The sequence below is a fragment of the Choristoneura fumiferana genome, chromosome 10 (assembly GCF_025370935.1).
Source record: "Choristoneura fumiferana chromosome 10, NRCan_CFum_1, whole genome shotgun sequence".
NCBI lineage: Eukaryota > Metazoa > Arthropoda > Insecta > Lepidoptera > Tortricidae > Choristoneura > Choristoneura fumiferana.
The window spans coordinates 18827310-18849347 of record NC_133481.1 but is presented as its reverse complement, the minus strand read 5'-3'; the positions used below and the strand labels follow the sequence as shown (position 1 = coordinate 18849347).

General features: G+C 40.9%; 1 protein-coding gene across 5 annotated transcripts in view; it reads right to left on the bottom strand.

Moving 5' to 3' along the window:
* Window positions 1-449: 449 nt before the first annotated feature.
* Msp300 (Muscle-specific protein 300 kDa) overlaps window positions 450-22038 on the bottom strand; it is a 111290-nt gene continuing 89701 nt past the window's right edge. For 3 of the 5 annotated variants that reach the window (XM_074093780.1, XM_074093781.1, XM_074093783.1), the window contains 8 exons: window positions 16264-16396; window positions 15187-15359; window positions 12268-12419; window positions 6097-6889; window positions 5864-6022; window positions 5573-5785; window positions 5225-5500; window positions 450-4564 (listed from right to left, as the gene is read on the bottom strand). In XM_074093780.1, the coding sequence (XP_073949881.1) occupies window positions 533-4564; window positions 5225-5500; window positions 5573-5785; window positions 5864-6022; window positions 6097-6889; window positions 12268-12419; window positions 15187-15359; window positions 16264-16396 (5931 nt within the window). In that variant the 3' untranslated portion in view covers window positions 450-532. Of the gene's footprint in view, window positions 4565-4678; window positions 4912-5224; window positions 5501-5572; window positions 5786-5863; window positions 6023-6096; window positions 6890-12267; window positions 12420-15186; window positions 15360-16263; window positions 16397-22038 lie in introns of those variants that run through there. The other 2 variants (XM_074093784.1, XM_074093785.1) reach the window with 1 other exon arrangement.

Genomic DNA, 22038 nt, shown 5'->3' with positions numbered 1-22038 from the left:
TTATTCTTTATAATAGTTGATGCAAGCAGAATTTCAGCGTCTTGAATTTCATGATAACTATGCTTTAGTACTTCTTCTTTAAGTGAAGAGACACGATTTGTTTCTGTAGGTAATGATCCCAGTATTACGATATCTTCAACTAAAGGAGTTTTAATAGACGATGATTCGATTTCAAGTGTTTCGGCTTCAACATATTCATCTTTGGTCGATTCAACTGAAATAAGTTTTTCGGTTTTTTCACTTTTATCTGGTTGGTTTTGAATATATTGAGAGTAATCATAACACAACTGATCAATATCCAAAACTAGCGAATACGTCTTAACGTCTGCTTCAAGCTCTTCGTATGGTATTGAAAATTTATTGAATTCTCTAGATCTATTGCGATCTTTTACAGATCCAAATATCGCCTGCTCAATATCTTCATCGCAATATTGTTCTTTAGGACGAGCGGCTACTTCGTAGACATTTTCCTCTTGTTTTATTTTAGTCGCCTCAGCTTTAGTTTGAGGAGCATTTGTGGTATCAGGTCCAGTCAAATCATCCTTCCTTGTTCACCTTCCAGCTTATCGGCAATAACTTTAGAAATGGTTATCTCGCTCCCATATTCTGAAGTTTCACTAGCTAAGGTTTCTGGTGCTTTACATGGTAAAGTCTCAGACAAGCCAAGATCAGATTCAGATTGCTGGATTAATTCTAAATTAGCAGAACCATCTTTACAATCTGTTACATTTATGGTGTCAGTGGAAGACATATTTTCAGAAACATTTCCAATAGTGTCTAGTTCTTCAATAAACTTTCCTTCAGTGTCCGTTTCGGATATTGTTTTGTCACTTGATTCTTGTAAACTAGATGTAAAATTCTCGCTTACTTTGTCTTCAACAGACTCTACTTTTTGATCAGCAGGCTGTTTACCTTGAATTTGTTCATCTGCTTTCGTGGTTTCTAGACTACTGGAAGCAATTTCATCAGTGATTTTGTCAACGACAGCCTCATCGAGTATGCCAGTTTCAGTAGTTTCTTCCAAGGAATTAGATTTACTACTGAAAACTTTTACAGTTCTAATAGGAGGTAGTTTCTTTTCTTCATGCGTTATTAGATAAATGGTTTTGGTTTCGATATCTCTAGATACAGGTGTTGTAGTTATAACTTCTTCAATGTTGACAGTCTCTTTGAGAGATTCTGTATTGAAATTTTTATCATTATTATTCTGTTCACTACCAGGACTTGATGTTGAAGATGATATGTCCTGTTTTTTCTCCGTCGTGTCAACGGCAGTAACTATATTTGTATCTCTACTTGTCTTTGAGATTTCATGTTTACTATCTCTTACTCTGTGTTCGCTTTTTTGCTCTTGTATAGCATTTGTTTCAACTATTGTCACTTCCGTGGCAACATGTTTAGATGATTCTTCACGTAATGATTTTGGTAAGTTGAAAGTTTCTACAGAAGTAGATTCTTCTTCAGCCATCAATGTGTTCCAATCCATTGTTATGACACTATCCTTTGAATGCAAATCTACAGACTTTTCTGGTTCTAGTGACAAGTTAGATTTTTCTGTTGCTAAAACACAGGATCTTTCATCTACAGGCTCTTCTAATTTTAATGACACGTTAGATTTTTCTTTTGTTAAAACACAGGATTTTTCAAGTGTTTGAGTTTTATCTCTTCGTTTTTGCGCCTTGTCTTTTTTAGTGCTCTGCGACTCTTCAATTTCTTTGAGAGCTCTTTCTACTTCGTCATCTACAGGTTTCGGTTTCCTGGATTTACTCTTTTTCTTGTGACTTTTAACGACTTCAAATTGTTCTTCTTCAGCCTTTGTTATTTGTTCAAATTCTTCTAAGACATCTGATACAATCGTTTCTGGAACACTTTCAGTGTGTTTACTTTTCTTTGTTTTAGATTTTTCTTTGATAAGTAAATTACTATGTACTACCTCTGTAGTGGATGTACTTTGCATCTGAATAATAGTATCTTGAGATGTCTTTTCTCTTGTTTCAGTTTCAAATGAATCTTGTTTTTCAGTAACAATATCGTCAGGGATACTTTCTATCCTTTTTGATTTTTTGGACTTAGACTTTTCTTTATTGGTTTTAACTTGATCTTTAAGATTAGTATCAGGTTCAGATGTAATCTTTTCAGTTTCGGCTACCATGATTCTGTCTGGTTTAATGTCCTTTACTTCAGCAGGTTTTTCGTTTTTGGATTTCTTTTTCTTAGGCTTATGTTCTTCAATTTGTTTGACTATATTTGGTATTTCTTGCACAATAGGATCAATGGCTTTTACTGTTTCTGATGGTATTTCCACAGTTTCCAAAGTAGTTTCTACTAATAAAATATCTTGCTTATCTGAATCTTCGGAATAAGTTAAAACCGTTTCAGGATTTCTCAAATCTTTGTCTTCAGACAAAGTCAAGACTTCGGACATTCCGGTTGTTTGCATCGCAGATTTAATTTTATCTTCATCACGATCTCTCTTTTTCTTTGATTTCCTTTTTGGAATTTCAACATCGGATACCTTAACTTCCTTATCAATAGAAGATACCAGTTTATCCTCTGCAGACAGTGTAGCCTGATTGTTATCAGTATCCACCAAACTTGCATTGTATTGTTGATTTGAAACGGTTGAAACAACTTCAGTACTAAAACTACTACTTGCGATGCTCGTCGAAGTTACAGCTTCAGACCAGGTTTCCGTATTTTGCAGGTTCAAAATTTCGCTGCCTTCTTGCACGTTTTTACCACTCTGTGGCAAACTAACCTGTTTTTCGTATTTTGTTGATGTTAAAATATCTGCATCAGTTAGAGAGTCTTTTGAAGTTTGTTGAACAGCATGTGATTTTTGAACGTGTTTGGTATCGTCTTTTTGATCCTTATTTTTCTTTTTAGATTTTATAGTGTCTACTTCTTTCGTTGATTCGATATCCTTTATCAGTTCATTTATTTTTGTGCCTATATATTCAGTATCCATAGTTGAATCTTTGTCTTCTTCAATAGATTCATGACAAGTTGTTTCTCCAGTGACAACAGATTGATCGAAAACTTTTAAAGATGTAGCAGAGTCCGATTTGACTTCAGAAATCTTGGATTTGTTTTTCTTTTGTTTTGGTACAATTTCTGATTGCTTCAATTCAATTTCTTGGGTCTCAGTTTGTTTTACCTCTGGTTGTTTGACTTCTGATTCTATTGTTATATAATCTGTCACCATGACTTTAGTTACATCTTTGTTGTTTTTATTCTTCTTTGCCTTGGATGAGTCTGGCATTATTTTTGAGATTTCAGAATGCTTCTCACGGATGTCTTTAAATTTTTTCTTTTTATGTTTATCAGAGCTTTCAATCTCTTTAAGTGCCTTTTCTATTTCATCTTCGTTACTTTTAGACTTCTTGGTCTTTTTCTTTTTATTTTTTTTACCTTCGCTATCGTCATCATCATCTTGCTGATAATTTTCTGTTGTAACTGTTTCGGTAACAGTCTCTACAACAGTAGCGCTGTGTTGTACTTTTTTAGTGATCTCTTTTTTTACGATTTCCGGTTTTTCTGTAACCTCAATACATTGTGTTACAGGTTCCAGTTCCACGTCTTCAAAGTCTTCGACTTCAATAACTTTCTTGACGGGTTTCTTTTTTTTGAGAGTTTGGCCTTCAAAGGCCTTAGTTGGTCTTTTTTCCGGAGCTCTTCTCTGCCTGGGCATGTCTCTAGAGCGACTCCGTTGACTCCTCTCAGGCCTTTCCGGTTTTAGCCTCAACGTGTCAACACGTTCTTTTTTGATTGGCTGCGCGCTTTCACCGCTGTCTACCACGATCTCTTTTACGATTTCGACTTGAGCCACCTGAGGTTTCGGTAGGGGCACTATGACCTGAGTTTTAGGTTGCCTACGTAGACCTAATGCTAATATTTCCGCATAAGATAAATCTTGCGACCTGCCTCGACTATCGCGACTCTGATCCCTTTCACGATAGTCGGATCTGGCGTACTCTAAGGACGGCACCGGGATCTCTTCCACAGCCTGTACGACCACCCGAGCGATCGGAGTGGGCTCTCGAGCAACCGGAGTAGGCTCTCGAGGGACCGGACTGTGGTCCACGGATCGTTCCGCATCGTAATCTACTTCCTCGGTAAACGTCACGAACTCGTCCCGAAAGCTCGGGACGTCCACGACGGGTGCACTATCACTTTCATACACTCGGGTCGTGCCACCGCGGTCGGACCCGTCACGAACATCGGTCACACTTTCACTGTGGGGTTCCTCTCGCGGGGATGCGCCAGTCTCGGCGGTCTCATCGACTTCCGGGTGGCTGTGTTCGCTCGGGTATCGGGGCGAGCACGCGGAGCTGGACCGGGAGCCGTGTCCGCGCACGATCTCGGCGTACGTGGTGCCGCCCTGGCAGGCGGGGCTGCGGGCGCGGGGCGGGGGCCGCGCGCGGCGCGCCTGCGCGGAGCCGGCGGCGGCCGCCAGCGCGGCCAGCGCGCGCGCCGCCTCCTCGCCCGCCGGCGTCGGCATCACGAAGTACGGGTCCAGGCCGTGCACGGCCCGGGTCAGCTCTTCGATACGCCGGGTGACCTCCTGATACGCAAGTACGGACAAGACATGATTTACAAGTGTTCTTTTTAGTTTTTAAGCGATTCTGTATCGTGTGGGCGATGAAAGCTGAGGATCATGAAAAGAAACGACCGAGGCTGCAATGTTTCGATTATATATATTTAGCGTTTTTTTATATATATAAAATTTTATAAGTAGGAATCGAAAATAACTAGTGTTCGGGCTTAAAGCTAGATGATGGGTTTCGCGAGGGTCGCCTAGGCGTCCGGCAGCGGGTCGGGGTCGGGCGCCCCGCGCTGCACTATCAGCTTGACGCGTTCGTTTCGCGCCTGTATCTTGCTCTGAAGCGATTTGACTCTCTCCCTACACGCCTACGAGGACACGTGACCGGACAGTTAGTAGCGTGGGGTGAAGGAACAAAAGAAAAGAAAATAAAATGAATGCGTAGCCAGTGGTAATGTACAGGGCCTCGCCTCGAGCGGCGGGCTCGGTGCCGAGCGGTGACCGCCTCGATCGAGATCGATAAACAAAACTAGAATATTCGCTAGCCTCCTACGGGCCGATGGTGTCGGTGCGTGTACAATCTACGGACCGACGCGTGCAGGGAGGAGGCCCTCTCTACTGAAACCGGTATTAACATAGGTTCCTCCGTGCATGCGCGGGTCGTCCTGCGTGTGGGCTTACCTGCTGGTCCCTATGCGCGCGCTCGGGGTCCCTGGGGCTGTAGTTGGGCTGCGCGGCGTGCCTCAGGCGCTGCTCGGCGTCCAGCAGCTGCGCGCGCAGCCGCGCCACGTCCGCGCAGTAGGCCTCCACCTGCGCCAGCGCCGCGCCCAGCGCCGCGGCCTGCGAGCCCGTGGCGCCGCTCAGCGCGTCCAGCGAGCCGCTCAGCGCGCGCGCCGCCGCCGTCACGCCCTCCGGCCCCGTCGACTGCGCCGCCACGCCGTCCGGACCGAAGTGAACCTGCCCGCAAATACGCGTTAACATACGTCACAAACCCCCTCCGAACCCTCGGTAAGCAATCTTCACACTCACGTTGAGTTTCTCGACGGCGTATGAAATCTTAGTTTTCTGGGTCGAGATGTCGTTTATGAGCTTCTCTCTGAGAGCGAGCCGGTCTCTGAGAGGTTTCTTGGCGTTCTGGGGCGCTTCGAGCGCGCGCGTTGTCGCCTCGAGCCAGTGCCCGACGTCCTTCAGTTTCTTCTCGCATCTCTCCCATTCCTCCGCCAGTTCTTGCAGCAGGCCGTTCTGAAAACAATGAAAATGTTAGGACCCGGGTATTCTCGTAAAAAATAAACGCATGTTCACTCTTCATCGTGTACTAACGGTCTTGGCCAGTCGCTTCTCGACATCTATGGTGGCGTTCTCGGCCGCTTCGAGCCTGCCGGGAAGGTCCCCGGAGCTCGTGACGCGTTCGATAGCTTCTATCTCCTTAGTCATATCCGCTAAATTTTTAGTCTGCTGCTTACAACTCTTGAGTGCATTCTGTAAACAAAGAACAAAAATGAGTTAACGGTCCGACGCGCGGCACACTTCACAAGTAAAAGGCGAAAGCTCACTCCGTATTCAGTCTGTTTCTGCTGGGCTTCGGCCAGGTCCGTGAGGGGTAGAGGACGCGCGAGGAAGGCGCGTTGCGTTTCGACCCATAGAAGGACGCGCTCGAGGAGCGCGAGGACGCGCGCGACGGCGTCGCAGGCGTCCTCGACTGCTGCTTGACGAGCCTCGAGCTCGCTGGTGACGGCGGCCAGGCGCTCGGCCAGCGCGCTGACCGTCGACGACACGAGCTGTCGCTCGGCCGCGTCCCGCGAGCCCTCCACGATGGCGCGCGCGTTGCGCGTGAGCCGCTCCATGCGGTCGGCCACCTGCGGGCCGTCGGCGCGCGTGGCCACGAGCCGCTCGCGGTAGGGCGCCGGCGGCAGCGCGCGGTCCCGCGCCGTCAGCTCCGCGGCGCGCACCCAAGCTTGCACCTCCTCTACATCGGCCGCGTACTCCGTGCGCGCGGTGCGTGCCCGCTTCCACTCCCGCTCTTTCTCCTCCATGGCGGCGGTGAGCGCCTCTGCGGACAACTCGAGCGCGGACAGCTCCTGCGAGACGTCCGCGGCGGCAGAGCCGCCGGAGCGCTTCCCGCTCTCCTCCGTGAACTTCTTCGTGGCCTCCGCGAGGTCGGAGACTTCTTTGGCGAGCGCCCGCAGGCCGCTCTCGTCGTCCTCGGCGAACGCGTAGAAGGTCTTGACCTTCGCGAGGCACACCTCTATCCGCTGCCGGAAAGCTTCTATCTTCTCGGACACGCGGTCGAATTCGGACACTATTTCGTCGATCTCGGCGAGCTTCGCCGCTAGATTCTGTCGCAATCTGCAAAAGAGATGCACGTTAGAGTGATTAGCGAGTAACGCGTCGACTGTTTGGAACGGGGATCGGCGAGGAGCGCACGAGTTTAGGAGAGCTGCCAAAGAGCGACGAAAATAGTCTGACGGCGCGTCGTGACGCGGCGCCCGTGACGGCAAGGTCGCCGGCGCCGTACCTCGTCGTTCGTTGCCGGTCGCGCGCGGCGCCTGCTCGCCTCGCCCGCTCGTCGCTCAATGAACCGTTCCGATAGATTCGCTGGACGCATCTAATTTTAAATTCCACGCTCTAATGTTTGCACGGTGACATCAGACCGAGTTTTTTCGTTGCAACGGCGAGTGTTTACGTTTTGCACGGTTTACATTATGATAATCGCGGCCTCGACTCGGCACTTAAACGCCATATGTTGGCAAAAAGGCACACTATTATTCAGTAGAATTGTTGGCAGAAAGTTTGAAGTCATCATGGCGTAACGGTGATTAAGAACGCATAACATCCGCCGCGCCGGCCGGCCGGCTCGCCCCACTCGGGTAAACAGTATGTCGGCCGCTGCCAAATCTAGTTAGTTAGTACACAGATCACATCTTACTAAATCTCAGGCGCCCTGCGGCAGCTCCTGCTCCACAGAAATACGCGTGCGTCGGTGACTCATCTCATCACCGCTAATAGGCACCCCACATTTTCCCCGGCAATACAGTTTATAGCCGCGCGAGAGCGACTCGAACACGTCGAGATATCCTTATAGAACGTTATCTTGTGTCGAAACGGTAGAAAGCCCACAAACTGCTTATTTTCGGACCGGTCTGCGTAGTATTGTTGTTGCCTCGCGGAAGCACCGCGCGGGGCCGGTTCGCGGCTCGCGCGTCGCGGCCGCGATCGTTAAGCACATATCGTCCTTAAAGCGAACCCGTTTCAAAATCTATAATTTAGAATAAAAATGGCGTATGAGCTAACAATATTCCTGTGCCTAGGTTCCAGTGCCGACTGAAGCCCTGACCTACAAAGCGGCGGGGCGCATGCGCGAGCCACATCGACATACCTACGTCTGTCAGTTTGAATAAGTAACGATTACACGGACGTCCCCCGGACCGGCGGTCGTCTGGGGCATGCGCGCTGGGAAAACCAGCTTTCTGGTGAACTGGGAAAGTTTCCTTTCAGGCGTGACGTAGCAGGACTTAAGGCGTTCCCTTGCTGAGAAAGCAGCTGATTGATTCTGCTCTAGACTGCCTATAGGGCATGAGCGAGCTAGACTTCAGACAACTAGTTAGGCGTTAATTAGGTGAATTATTAAATGGTAATTTTAGCTAATTAAATCCTCGTGCTCACTGAAATAGCCTCGGCAGACGTATTCACTTCCTGCACCGGAAATAGCGATGACACAATACGTTAACTAACCGCGAAACGTCTGTGTATAACGCGAGAGGAAAAAAATCTGTAGCATCGAATACAGTGAATATATATTTCTTGCCAAGACAATTAAGAAGGTTTGTACACAGAAGTACGAAAAATTTGTAGAGTTAGTAGCGTTGAATACGAAGTTAATTTTGGAAAAAAATACAAAACAGTTGCCTCCGTATTAAAGTACAATAGTAACTAGAAAACAAAGGAAACCTAATTGGTTTAAAAACTGTAAGTAAATAAAAGTTAAAACGGGGAGAAACAAGTCTAGTGGTATAGAACTGTGTTAAGTGTCTTAAAGTTCGACAGTCGGGAGTCCGGACCCATTCAAAATCGTAACCAGCTCAAAAATTCCCAGTAATGGATCCCAACTGTTAAACTTTAAGTTACTGACTACTAGACTTGTTTTTTTCCTTTTTAAATTTTATTTACTTAAATGATACCTCATAACTTGAAAACCATCCAACTGTTTAAGTTACAGGGAGGACTAAAGAAACAGACATACTTATACATACGAGTACATACGCTCGACAAAACACAACCGTCCTTCGGGCAGTGGGGTGAAAAACGATTACTCAAACAATTAAATTTCACTAAGCCTAGCTAATTTAATAAGAGAATACATTTGAATTCTACTTTTCGTGAAGAAGCGGAAATATAGTTTGTGCATCATGACCGCAAATAAATCAACAACGTGACGTCACGCTCGAATGAAACATCGCCCTGGTATTCTGCGATTCAAGGTCAAACGGCCAAAGCTACACATTCACCAACCATTGCTGTTTCCCGTCCAATAAATCACCATTTTGCCGTCCAAGCCGCGCAATGTACACAAACAACGGTCCTTCTAAAAATTGTCGTGACGTAACGTTCTACAGCCGCCAGGATAATTTGTGCGCAGTGCGAAATTCCATTCAATCGATTTTGAGCCCAAACCCCACCAGCTTAAGTGTCCCATACATTTATATGAGTTGCATTTATTAAAATTGTCTACAGTTCGCATTTATGACATCATGGCGTAACTAAAAATCTTCAGTCCTTGGATATAATAGTGACACTATTGAATTATGTAATCATACAAATATTCCGGTCTAAAATTATAGGTGAGATCATTTTTCGTACTGAAATTAGAAATCATTGATTGCAAATGAGTGATTGCATTGGCAGAGTAAATGTAAACATTTTTTATGTCAGTCTGGTTCAAATTATATCCTGTTTTACTTCGCAGTTTGTTTTATAGCTATTGGATTGGTGTCTAGTCTAAGTTATATGGCTATGAAGCGAAACAAGGACCGAAGTGAATGCATACGTGTTTGCAAATTGACTCTACATTATTGCAAGCGAAGTTTCTTCTTAGTCTCTGAGAGTTTCTGACAGAGAGAGAATCATTTAATCTGCATTTTACGATATATTGCAGGTACTTTATTTATAATATGGACCTTCACAAAGTATTGCAAACGTAACGTAATGTAACAAGTAGCGTAAGTAATGTAAGTAATAAGTATTTTTTGTACTGACTTGTGGTTGCAATAAAGAATATTTGTATTGTATTGTAACGCCTGAATTAATCAATTAGAGAAAACCTGGCAAACTGTACAGATATGATTTGGCACTCTTATTAATTTGCTTTATTTAATTTATCTCTATGGCGGCCATTATTAAAATCTACGAGTATATAGCCTTTCGTGTATAGACTCAATGCAGAAAATGGCTACCAGGAATAATCGTGGGAACATGCGTTATTGTGCTATTGACATTCGCATACATGTAGTCAGCAGGTTACCCAATTTAGCGATAAAAAGTGACTCATGCGTTTGTCCTTGACCGTCCAAATTGAGAACAAACCAATTCCGCCTTTATTACAATTAAAGAGAGCCCAGACTTTAAACCAACATACTCCAAAGGACCGCGCTGAATTTACAATTCGCATCGTTTGAGGACCGCGCTGAATTTACAATTCGCATCATTTGAGTTTCATATGCGATTGGAAAGACGTTACGGCAACGATGTAAGGTCGAGAATTAAGTTTTCAGACTTGTTTTGACACGATGACTCCTTTTGGTAGGCAATAAACTGGTCAAGGCACCCATTGTCTGCGATCGGAGACGAATCTTAATGATCTCCCTTTAATATATCTTATTGGGCACTGAAGAAACCTAGTGGCAAAGTGGTCAACGAACATTGAGTTTAATTAATGTTGACTTTTCTACTTAACTAGAAAGGATAAGTTATTTTGTAGCGCGAACAGAGCAGAATGTAGCATGCGATTGGAAAGACGTTACGGCAACCATGTAAGGTCGAGAATTAAGTTTTCAGACTTGTTTTGACACGATGACTCCTTTTGGTAGGCAATAAACTGGTCAAGGCACCCATTGTCTGCGATCGGAGACGAATCTTAATGATCTCCCTTTAAATATCTTACTTTTTGAATTGGGCACTGAAGAAACCTAGGGGTTCTCCATTGCTACCTATAACTGGTCAACGAACATTGAGTTTAATTAATGTTGACTTTTCTACTTAACTACAAAAAGGATAAGTTATTTTGTAGCGGAACAGAGCAGAATGTACCAATTGCTGTTTACACAAAGTAAGAGTAACTTGACGTATGTTTTTTTTTCCAATTCCATTTAATACACATTAGGAAATTCGTGAGGGCTAACGGAATGCTAAAAATGTGTGGGCAAAGACGCTTAGACGTCCGATGGCAAAAAGTAAATGGAGCTATTATTGTCGTGCAAATATGTAAAGCTATAAAGTAATCTATATTCCCAAATTAACCCCCTCTAGCCCAAAGTAACTAATTTATAACTTGGCATAAGCAACTCTACTGTCTCTATTTGAAATCGAAAGCCAAACGCCAAGAATCACAACTCTAAGTGAATGAGAATCAGAGCGAAAGTTTCTGGCAGCATTTGTAGGTAGGCATCACTCGACAATTAAACTTTAACAAATAAATATTGTTCCATCATTATTATAAAGATTGGATTGAATTTAAAAGGCAAGTCACCGAGAACCTAACTGAGGAACATTTTGTTGCTATTGCTTGACATTCGATTTTATTAGTTTCACATGTCCTGGTGTTTACCTAAATATATGTGGATTTGTCAAGAGCATAAGTCCGAATTCACATCTTTGAAAGTCATTGATCCACTTCAATTGATCAGATTAACTTGAAATTTGATATGGGTAATTTAAAAGGTGACAGAGCTTCTCTACATTTTTTTATAAAAAGGTTTTTTTATATATATTTCATAAATGTCATTTAAAAACAAGAAAACGTTAGACTCACTCTTTGCTGAACATGAAGGTAAGCCAAAGAAATTCGCAGGAAACCAATAATGATTTTTATGCTACTTGAAAAACCGCCAATTCCAAGTCATCAGTAAATGCAAGATTTCCGACTGTTTCATGAAAGATTTGTTTGGGTTGCTCAGTAGTTAACGCCAAATCGCCCGTAGGAGGCACACATCCACGCATTTAGACTTTATGACCTACATACAGAAAAGCGATTCTAGGAAAGTTCTGTAATTTCGCTCTGAAATTATGTGTGATGTAATTTTTTATTACTGAGAAGAATAAAATAACCATTTGACCTCATTCGATGAAGCTGAGAATTTGAAAAAGTTGCGATTTAATTTTAATGCGTAAAAAAACTTTTTTCTCTGCTTTCTCAGCGCAAGAGTACACTTGAACTTAAAAGATTGAATAACTTTCATTAATGAAATACCTATTAAAGAATTCATAATTATAAGAATATTCTGCATTTTTACTTGGCTATGAGTGTAATTGCTGTCTGTTAAATCTATAGTAACACGAATAATTTACAACGAAAATATCTTAAAGTTTACGACCGTAATAACCAGTGCCGCCGCCGTGCTCACATTTTTACCCTCTTCGACATCGTCGTGCTTCTGTTTGAGCACCGCGTCCGTAGAATAATGAAACACTTTCTACACTTAACTAGAAAAATCTGCACCATTGTCACTTACTTCTCATAAGCTTCCACCAACTCCTTGACAGATCTGTCAGTCTCCTCTGCCGCTTCCTTGGAGTGTGGCTTCAGAAGGGTCACGACGAAGTCTGCGTGTTCCAACAATTCATCCCTTGTATCCTCAAGACCCGCTACCTCGCTTTGCAGCTCCTGCATAAAAAGATTTTTATTGGAAAATCTTAACAAAAACTTTTGGCGTCACTCAAGGGATTCATATGAGTATTAAACTGTTTATGGCATACTTAAGGAATCATAATCCAATGTATCACGTTCAATTAGTCACCTACTTTATGTGTAGTATCATTAGTAGTTTCTACTATCAAGTAATTAAATATTTTTATGGAAAATAGGTCTGTGTTCGCAGTTACTTCTTGTGTTTTACTATAACTTATAGTAAACATGAATGAGATATCATTAAATGCTGTCCCATGTCAATGTCCAGACAGGCGCTACTTTGTCATGAATGGTTGAGAATTGTTAAAATATTCCACAGTTGGGTTATTGCCAGCCATACATTTGCCAAAATCAACACGTTGTTTTGGCAGAAGAAGCAATAATTAGGTCAAAACTGCAAAGTGTTGTGTGTCATTGCATGTTTCAAATTGTTGAATAAAGGCGTTGGACAATTAAACCTACTGTAAGTACCTATCAACAGGGCACATACTGGTGCCGTAAAAGCTTATATGTAAGTACCCAGGATAGTCCAATTCTTATTGCCTTTTAGCTCACTTGTGTGTAGGCAAATCTTTTGATATTTATCGCCACATGAACTTAAACTGATTTGTATTTCATATTTTCACTAAACTTGGCAATAGGGGGAAGCTTTATAACAGCTTTCGCTGTCGTGCTGTCCCATGGAACAATTCCAATATTCGAGATCGATTGCGCCGCATTCCTTTCGGCAAGGCAGACGGCACTCTGCGGGTTTTTCGGAAGCTCATTTAAATAAGCTCCCGGCCCTATGCTACGAAGTGCAAAATTCGAGCTTCGCCTCTTGCCGTCCCGCTGGCGCTAATTTTATTTAATACGAGAGTGAGAGGGACGGTACGATACGAACTTCAATTTTCGAATTTTGTAGTAGCACCCCTGGCTATTGCAAGGTTTTATTCAGTGACGTTAGATTAGTCTATATCTCTTTTTTTAACCCCCGACGCCAAAAGAGGGGTGTTATAAGTTAGATGCTACTGTTTGTCTTATGGCATTGTAGCTGCCAAACGGATGGACCGATTTTGATGCAGTTTTTTTACGTGAAAGCTAGTCTTCTTACGGTGGTTCTTAGCTATGTTTAATTAAAATCAGTTAAGGTATTTTTGGGATATCGAATTTGAAAGTTTGATAAACATATTAAGAAAATAAATTTTTGACATTATCTCTGTGACAGTTCAAGATAGAGGGTTGAAAGTTGGAGTGATTACTAGTAATGAGGCGACAAACAATTGACATTTACCAATTCAACTATTCCTCACAGGGGCCACATGTCCTTCCTTAGCCCTTTAATTTACAGCCATTTTTTAAAAATCATATATCTGGCTCTTTCTAAATTTTCTCTAAGTAGTACCCAGGCATGGCGCTATTTGCATATGACGTCACACGCTAGCAAGTCTTTCTCTCTCTAATATTGAACTACATTCATTTTTAACTCTGTTTTACATAAAGGTAGCTTAAATTTTCTGTTCGAATTTACAAAAATACCGTATTGTGAAAGAATGGTGAGCTTATGAGACGTTATTTATATCGTATTTATTGCGTCTATGTGACTCACTTGCCTGCTTGGATTAGCCTGGGCTTATTTTATGACAGAAATAACTACTTTTCTTTTATTTTGTCTCTACAATTACTGTATGCTACTGATTATAAGTAGGACAATCTCCTTGGAAGTTTTATAAGTTATTACTGTTATATTTGATTTCAACTGTTTGATGTTATGTTTTCAGATGTATGTATTTGATTTATAGTATACATTTGTCAGTCACGAACACGCGTATGCGTATTTGGTGTGAAAAAGGTCAAAGCAGTGACAACCAAATTCTATATTGGAATAAAAATTAGCGACATATCACATTGTCATATACCTACCATCAAGTGCTTCCAGCACCTATGTTCGAAGTTCATGTCGTGCGGTCCCTCTGACACTTATACTATTTAATATGAGAGCGAGAGGGACGGTACGATACGAACTTCGATTTTAGAACTTCGGAGTAGGCCCTCTGCTTGAGGCCTCGAGTTCTTTCCCCGGTCGGGGCATATTTTGTTAGAAAAAAAACAATATATTTGCGTGAATCTTGAATGTTTAAGTATGTGTGTTTATTTATACATATAAGTGTGTTTATCCGATATCTAGTAGGTATCTATAGTACCTACCTACCTGCAAGCTTCATTTAGTTTGGAACTACGTCAATTAGAATCAATCATCTCATGATTTCTTCATTGATTATTTTTAGCTTCCGGCACCAAAAGAGGGGTGTTATATGTTTGACGCCGATGTATGTCTGTTTTTCTTGCGTTAAAGCGAGTTTACTTGTGGTGGTACAGTCGAGTTTATAAACTTGTGAGCATTTGATCAAAAATATCTGAACACGACTCTATTGTTAACGGCGTAGAAGCGTGTTTAAATATTTTTGATCAAATTTTTGGTCACAAGTTTATGAACTCAACTGTACTTAGCTACACACACAACACATAAACATCACGCCTGTATTCCCAAATGAGGTAGGCAGAGCACACGAAACGTAACCGCTTCGGAGCCACTTTTAGCAATTTACACACTATGCTTTTTACTGTTTATGTACTTAGCTATGTTCGATTTAAATTTGTTCTGCCGTTCTAAAATATTGTCTAGCCAAGAAGGAATTATTTTTGAAATACTCGTATCCCAAGGATGCAGTAAAAGTTGATGCTGACTATCCTGACGCCTCACCTGTAACGCATGCCTGGTATCCACAGCTTTCCTCCTCGTGCTAGGGTTCGCGTCCAGCTGCCTCAGCCTGTCGGAAGCAGCCGTGACCGCGGCGGCCAAGCTCCTCTGGACATCCAGGAGTTGGCTCCACCGCTGCAGCTGGTTCTCGGCTGTGGCTGCGCGCTTGGCCAAACCTTTTGACAAATTTCTAATAAACAACCAGTACTCTGGCACAAATTGCATAATATCTAATATATCTATATTACCATTATTGTTACTATTTATTTACCTAATTTATGCACAATATCATTATTATTGAAATTATTGTAAATATTACACTACAATCCTGGTCTGACTTGTTGAGGTTTAACTGTTTCGAAAATGGTTATAAACTGATCGAGAGTTGCCATATATGCTTCCGGATTGAAAGTTTCTTTGCGAACTTCCTTTATGTTGTATGTTTTTATATGTTTTAGTTTTTAAATGGGTCCCACTGAAAAACAGCGTTGCGGCTTGCCGTGACACTATGCTGAGTGGGGTCCACTTTATACTATTCGATGTTATTTTTATTTTTTCCATCTAAGTAATGTATTTTTATGTGTATCGAATATGTGCAAATAAATGTCTCTCTCTCTCTCTCTCTCTCTCTCTCTCTTATATCCTTTGACGATTTCAATATAAATGCTTGTAACTTGACATTATGTACCTAATTTATGATGTGATAGGTATTATATTGAATGAATAAATACACTAAACTAAACTACCTATTACTTGTTTTTAACCACCAATGCAAAAAGATGGATGTTATAAGTTTGACCGTCATACGGCCGCGACCCCCATAAGGCCGCCACTGGGACGGATGACCCTGGAGCCGCCACTGGGACGGATGACCCTGGAGCCGCCACTGGGACGGATGACCCTAGAGCCGCCACTGGGACGGATGACCCTGGAGCCGCCACTGGGACGGATGACCCTGGAGCCGCCACGGTGTATACAGGGCGCCTCCAATCAACGCAACTGGAGGTCTGGAAAGCCTATGTCCAACAGTGGCAGTTCTTGATGATGACGGTGACGAGGGGGTCTACGACGGTGACTTACCTTCGCATGAAACGTTCCAGCGCTCGGCGAGGTCGCGCGTGCGCTGTTCGACGCGCTCTCCGCTCGCCGCGTCGGCGCCCGCGCACAGCTCGCGCGCCCGCTCCCGGACCACGTCCAAGAGCGGCTGCTGGTTCTGATGAAGACACTACACGTTACAACCAACCAACCGACCAACGTCCTAAGAGCGATTTCGAGTCATTATCCGTACGTTTCAAAGACTTCACTTTCGTGGTCACGCCTAATTTGATCCGGACTAGTCTTAGGATTATTCCCATGGCAAAATTAACTAACTGTAACTTGTCATTAGTTTGCTTCTGCTGAATAAATATTTTCTTTCATTCTTGCTTTCAAATTAGATGACGGAATCAGATTTAGTACGTCTACGACTTGTATAGATCTACGACCTACGACTGCTCCAAACCGTATTTTCACTGATTCAAAAACGGTCTAATAGACCACAGAGTTGACGGTGGAAACCTAGAGCGGGGGGTTGCGGGAGCTATTTTGCTCACCAAACGCTTTTAGTAGCATGTTGGTCAAATTTGTTCCAATTCCCGGACACTCTTCTTTTTTGCTATACGTGAGGGACACTTTCGGTAACCTATCAATAGTCCAAGCGTTTCCATCAATAGCTAGTTTAAGAGAATTTTATCCTCCTGGGTCCCCCGGTCCTCATTTGAGGATTTAAAAATAAAACTTTACATGATTGATGTTCGGTTCAAATTGTGAAAACAGATATTTTAAGTTAGGACTCAGGAGGTTCATTCGCATTGTCGTGTTAACGCTTCTAAATAGACATCCAGGGCACAGAACAGAATAATGAAAGAATCATAATGAATGTGTGGATTTAGAGAAACAGTTTTTTCTACCGTCGACAATTTCTCAATCCATTACTAAGCAGTAAGTAAAGTATTCAGTATAGGTTTATTCAGAGAATTCTACTTAGCAATAATATAACAAGGATTGTGCTCAAACGTTTAACAAGGGAGTATGAAAGTTACAAAGTTATCAGCAACTTTGTACCTGAATTCAATACGTACATACGTAAACAGTAAACTATTATGCTAAAAAAACTTTTGCAAATGTGTACTTATTGTATTGTCGAGTTCCGAGTTAGGAAAACTTTTATGAATAAGTCATTGATTAAAACTAAACTGCAACTTGGCCAGTGTAATTTGTTTGTGTTTTTTTAATAGTAAGTTTAACAGTCTTTTAGTTATAATCAACTGTCAAAGTCGGAGAAGTAAAATTAACTTGTAATTTCTGTATAAAACTTTAACTTGGCCGACTTAATAGATAAGATCACAATGCAACAAGAACTACCATCAACCAAAAATGATATACTTATAAAACTAGACTAGCTTTTGCCCGCGGCTTCGCCCGCGTGGAATTCGTTTATCGCACGCTATTCCCTCGGGAACTGTACCTTTTTCCGTGATTAAAAGTAGCCTATGTCACTCTCTGATGTCTCTCTCTCTCAAGATGGCGCGACGACTTGGTTAAGATCGCGGGATCGCGGTGGATGCGGAAAGCACAAAACCGGTCTGAATGGAGAGCCTTGGGGGAGGCCTATGTCCAGCAGTGGACGTTTTCGGCTGACATGATGATGATGATGATGTCACTCTCTGGCCCATAAACTATCTCTATGTCAAAAATCACGTCGATCTGACGCTATGTTTCGGCGTGAAAGACGGACAAACATACAAACGCACACACTTTCGCATTTATATTATTAGTACCTATGGATTGAATAGTACAGTCACCAGCATTAATATCTGCCACAGCGGAGCGTGCAAAAATATCTGACACGTCCTTCCGGCCCTAATAATAGAGTAGTGTTAGATATTTATGCACGCTTCTGGTGTCAGATATTGGTGCTGGTGACTGTACGAGGCCCCACGAGGTTAATGCATCTCTAAGTTTTTGACGGCCCAATTAACAATTGATAACTTTCGTTTCGTTTAACTAAATCAGGCAATATAGAGCAAGTAACAAAGCAAGTATAGTTCATAATAAAATTTGTCCTTTTACGGTAATAAAATAATATTGGCAAACATTTACTAGAATTGTCGGATTTTTCAATTTGCATGGAATAGGCGTGTGCTATATGGTGACAATTTTGAATTTTCGTCAACGGAACAGTGTAAGCTGCTTGCAGATAAATAAAGACTTGCGGAACGTAATATACCATAGTAGGTTGCCTGCCAACACCAAGATATTAAGAAAAAGTAGTTTTCTTAAGCACAAACCCATTTTAATGACGCTTTTGTCTCTAACCTCGCTCTGTTTACAATGTTATCACTGATAAGGTGATAGCGATTTATAGCTTTATTTTCTCCAGTTTCCAGCCAAACTGCGATTAAATGTATGCACTTTCTCGCAAATCAACATTTAGTTAAATTTTAAGATACAACGTGAAAATATTCAAAGATAATTCGACTTTGGGGCAGTTGCGGAGATTGCGCGCTATATTATTAAACCATGTAATATGCAAGTCAAAAATACTAGTCTCTATGCGTCTCTTTCATTGTTGGGATTAATTGTTAACGTGTAAGGCCGCGAAGCGGTTCAAACGACATAATATTCTCACTACCGAAATTGACGAATACATCCATGCACTGGAACCAATCAACATCCATGAAGACGGCCACATACGTCGGCGTAGCGGATTACCAAATTAATAATGTTATACTTCATGGAAATATTCAACGATTTTGGTAGCGACCTTATCCAAATACCAAACTAATATCTAAGCATCGTTAAAATAAATCAAAAATATTATACCTACACTAGGCAATATCAAGATGAAAAAGAAAAGTTAGAAAAAATATGTTACGCCTACAATGTAACTGCACCTGAAACGACTACCCTATGCTATAAATTTACTCTATACAGTCAAGGATGATGTTTCTTCAAAATTACTGTCATTTTAAACAGGCTACTCGACCTCCCGAAAAGTACTCATTTGCAAAATGTCATAGCCAATGTCAAGTGCCGGTTTTGACACAAATTGACATAATTGGCCGCGACCTTGACACTTTATCTAATAGCAATTTATCTTCGCGCAGCATACTTCTATAACCTAATCAATATGATAACGCGAAACGATGTGTTATGTAGGAAGAAAGTTTATACATGTATTTAAATTCAATTGTTTACTAATTCAAGGCTTATTTATGTAAATACTTAGTTGACAGAAATTTGAAAGACTAATCGTTTGACATTTATAAAGCCAGTTTCTGATAGCTCTGTGATAAAGTATCTAATTTATTCAAAATTTTACTATCCGTGTATTTTTATCTATGTGACAGTAAACGAGTAACACGGGTATTTTTAATGTTTATATTGTACGAATTTTCTTTCTTAAAAAGTAATGTAATAATAGAGCACTATCAAACCCGGAAATATTACTTCGCGATTTCATTTAGGTACGTTTAAAATCCGTTATGAGCCCCCTCTTCTATCGGCAATTAAATAAGTGTTTCTACTGTTCCATTTGAGTGTTTTCATAGATTCAACTAACCCACTGCACTTTAAATAATAAAACGCTTCACTCACCTTCCTTTTACGAGGAATTTTGAATACTTATCTCTACCTAACAAAAATAAACAAAACAATGTAGCAAAAACAAAATGCTACGTCGGCACGTGAATTTCACACTTGTTAAAAACAATACAATAGGGAGCTGTTTGTTTGTATGGAGTTGTCATTGCGGTGTATGAGCGACGACTGAGTGAGCCAGCCTTGACTTGCGTTGCATGACATCATCCAGTTAAGGCGATCATGAACTCCTGAGAATCATTGTGCAATCAATCAGCCATACAGATCGACGCGACAGACCTTTTTAGCAAACCGGCCATTAGAACAAGAGCTACCTAATTTGAAAAAGTTGCATACTTAGCTATAATTTTTATAAATTAAAAAAGATCCCGTTTTTAGTCTTTTTGCAGACTTTTCTACTTTATTTTCAAAATAAGTATTTGCATTGCTGGATAAACAGGGTCGTTTATGCTCATTAGCATAATCTTGACATTTTAAAAATTATACATAATCTATCAGTACGTTTAGTTGTAACAGTTGTAATTAATTAATCACAAAATTTTGACAATTTACATATTGAAGAGTAGCGATCAGCCTTATTACAATTAAAGGAAGCATTTTCCTACGAGGAAACAATGGCGTTTCATTCCTTGACAAGGATTTTTGATGAAACATTTATCCTTATTTGTGGTTCCTGTTTAGCTACTTAGCTCTGTTTAGTAAAATTTAATGTTTTTTTTTTATATTATATAAATAACGAAAGAATAGTTTCTCCTTAATAAACAGCGAGTGCATTCACCTATTTCAATGAAAGAAAATTGTGCTAAAAATAAATTAGATTTCACGTCAAAATAAGAATGGAAATACATAAAGAAATAAGTCAGGTATTTAGTTTTTTGTTTACGTTAGCAACACTTTATAAGGACCATAGGTGCAAAAAGTAAAAAAGACTGACGTATAATTCTTAGAAGCTTAGGTATTATGTATTAAGTATTACAATTTTATTATTAATTAGTAATGTTTTTATATTTTTAGGTATGTAAGTTATCCATTCTTCATGTCGATTTTCACCTACATTTAGTTATCGTATGGGCTCAAAATTTGTTTTGGATATGTAGATAAGATTACAATGCAAGTACAGGCATTAAAAATTACATTCAACAAATAAATAAAAAAGCTACTACAAACGTTTACAGTCAACTTGTCTTGTTGTTTTCTTAGATGGCCAGTATTTTTAAATCTGGCCACAAACATAAAATATCAACTAGCAATACTTAAAAAGAACACAACCTGACTGACCCTCCTTCAAACAGTGGACTCTTTTTTAAATGGCAACACTGTAAGGAGGAAATGACTCATATACCTTTGAAACAGAAACATTGTATGGCAGTTTGCGGTATGCCTACCAAGTTTCTATGTCACAATCTAAATTATAAGAGGTTTCTCTGTAGTAATTCGTAGGTACCTACTCGTACTAACTTACTGATAATTCTGGTAGGTAACTTGGTATTTCTATCAAGTCTAAGGAACATTGATAAAGTTATGAATTTCAGCTTGTAGTACATACTTTTTTGTTGCTTTTTCTATCGCAATGTCATCTAAACCACATTTTCAAACCAAATTTTGAGTCTATGCCATTATCATAAACTGTTGAAGAGTTCCGTCCTGCGCAGCCAAATTTCAGCTTAATCGGATACCAGGAAGTAAGAGGCCAACGAACTCAATTTTTGCAGTTATGTGAGCTTAGATGTTGTGAGTCGCGTATTTTAGGTCACGTAAGTTCTGATGCGTTCGGTTTTACACAAAACGTACTATTAGGTATCTATTTTGTGCTAAAAGTCCAGTTTGTGGCACACGGTAACGCAAAATGAGTTTTAAACAAATTGGACTTTGGTATGAAACTAAAATTACACGATCGAAAGTACGTTTTGTCTAACGTTTGGTAAACAACGAGGTTTAAAAATCTGCAAACCATTTTTTGACCACTCCGGGTGACACCTAAGTAAATAGGTAGTTACGTATAAAAACGTTGCAAAAAGAAAAGTTATATTAAAGAAATATCAATAATATTAGCGTGTATCTTTCTATCTTTAGATATATCCTTATATGTACATATAGAATCGACTGTATTATACCGTATCTGAGTTGATAAAAGTATTAATATTGTGCAAGCCATTGCCCTACAAGGAATCGATGCTGATATCTGATAGCATTGCGTCACTGATAGATAATGAA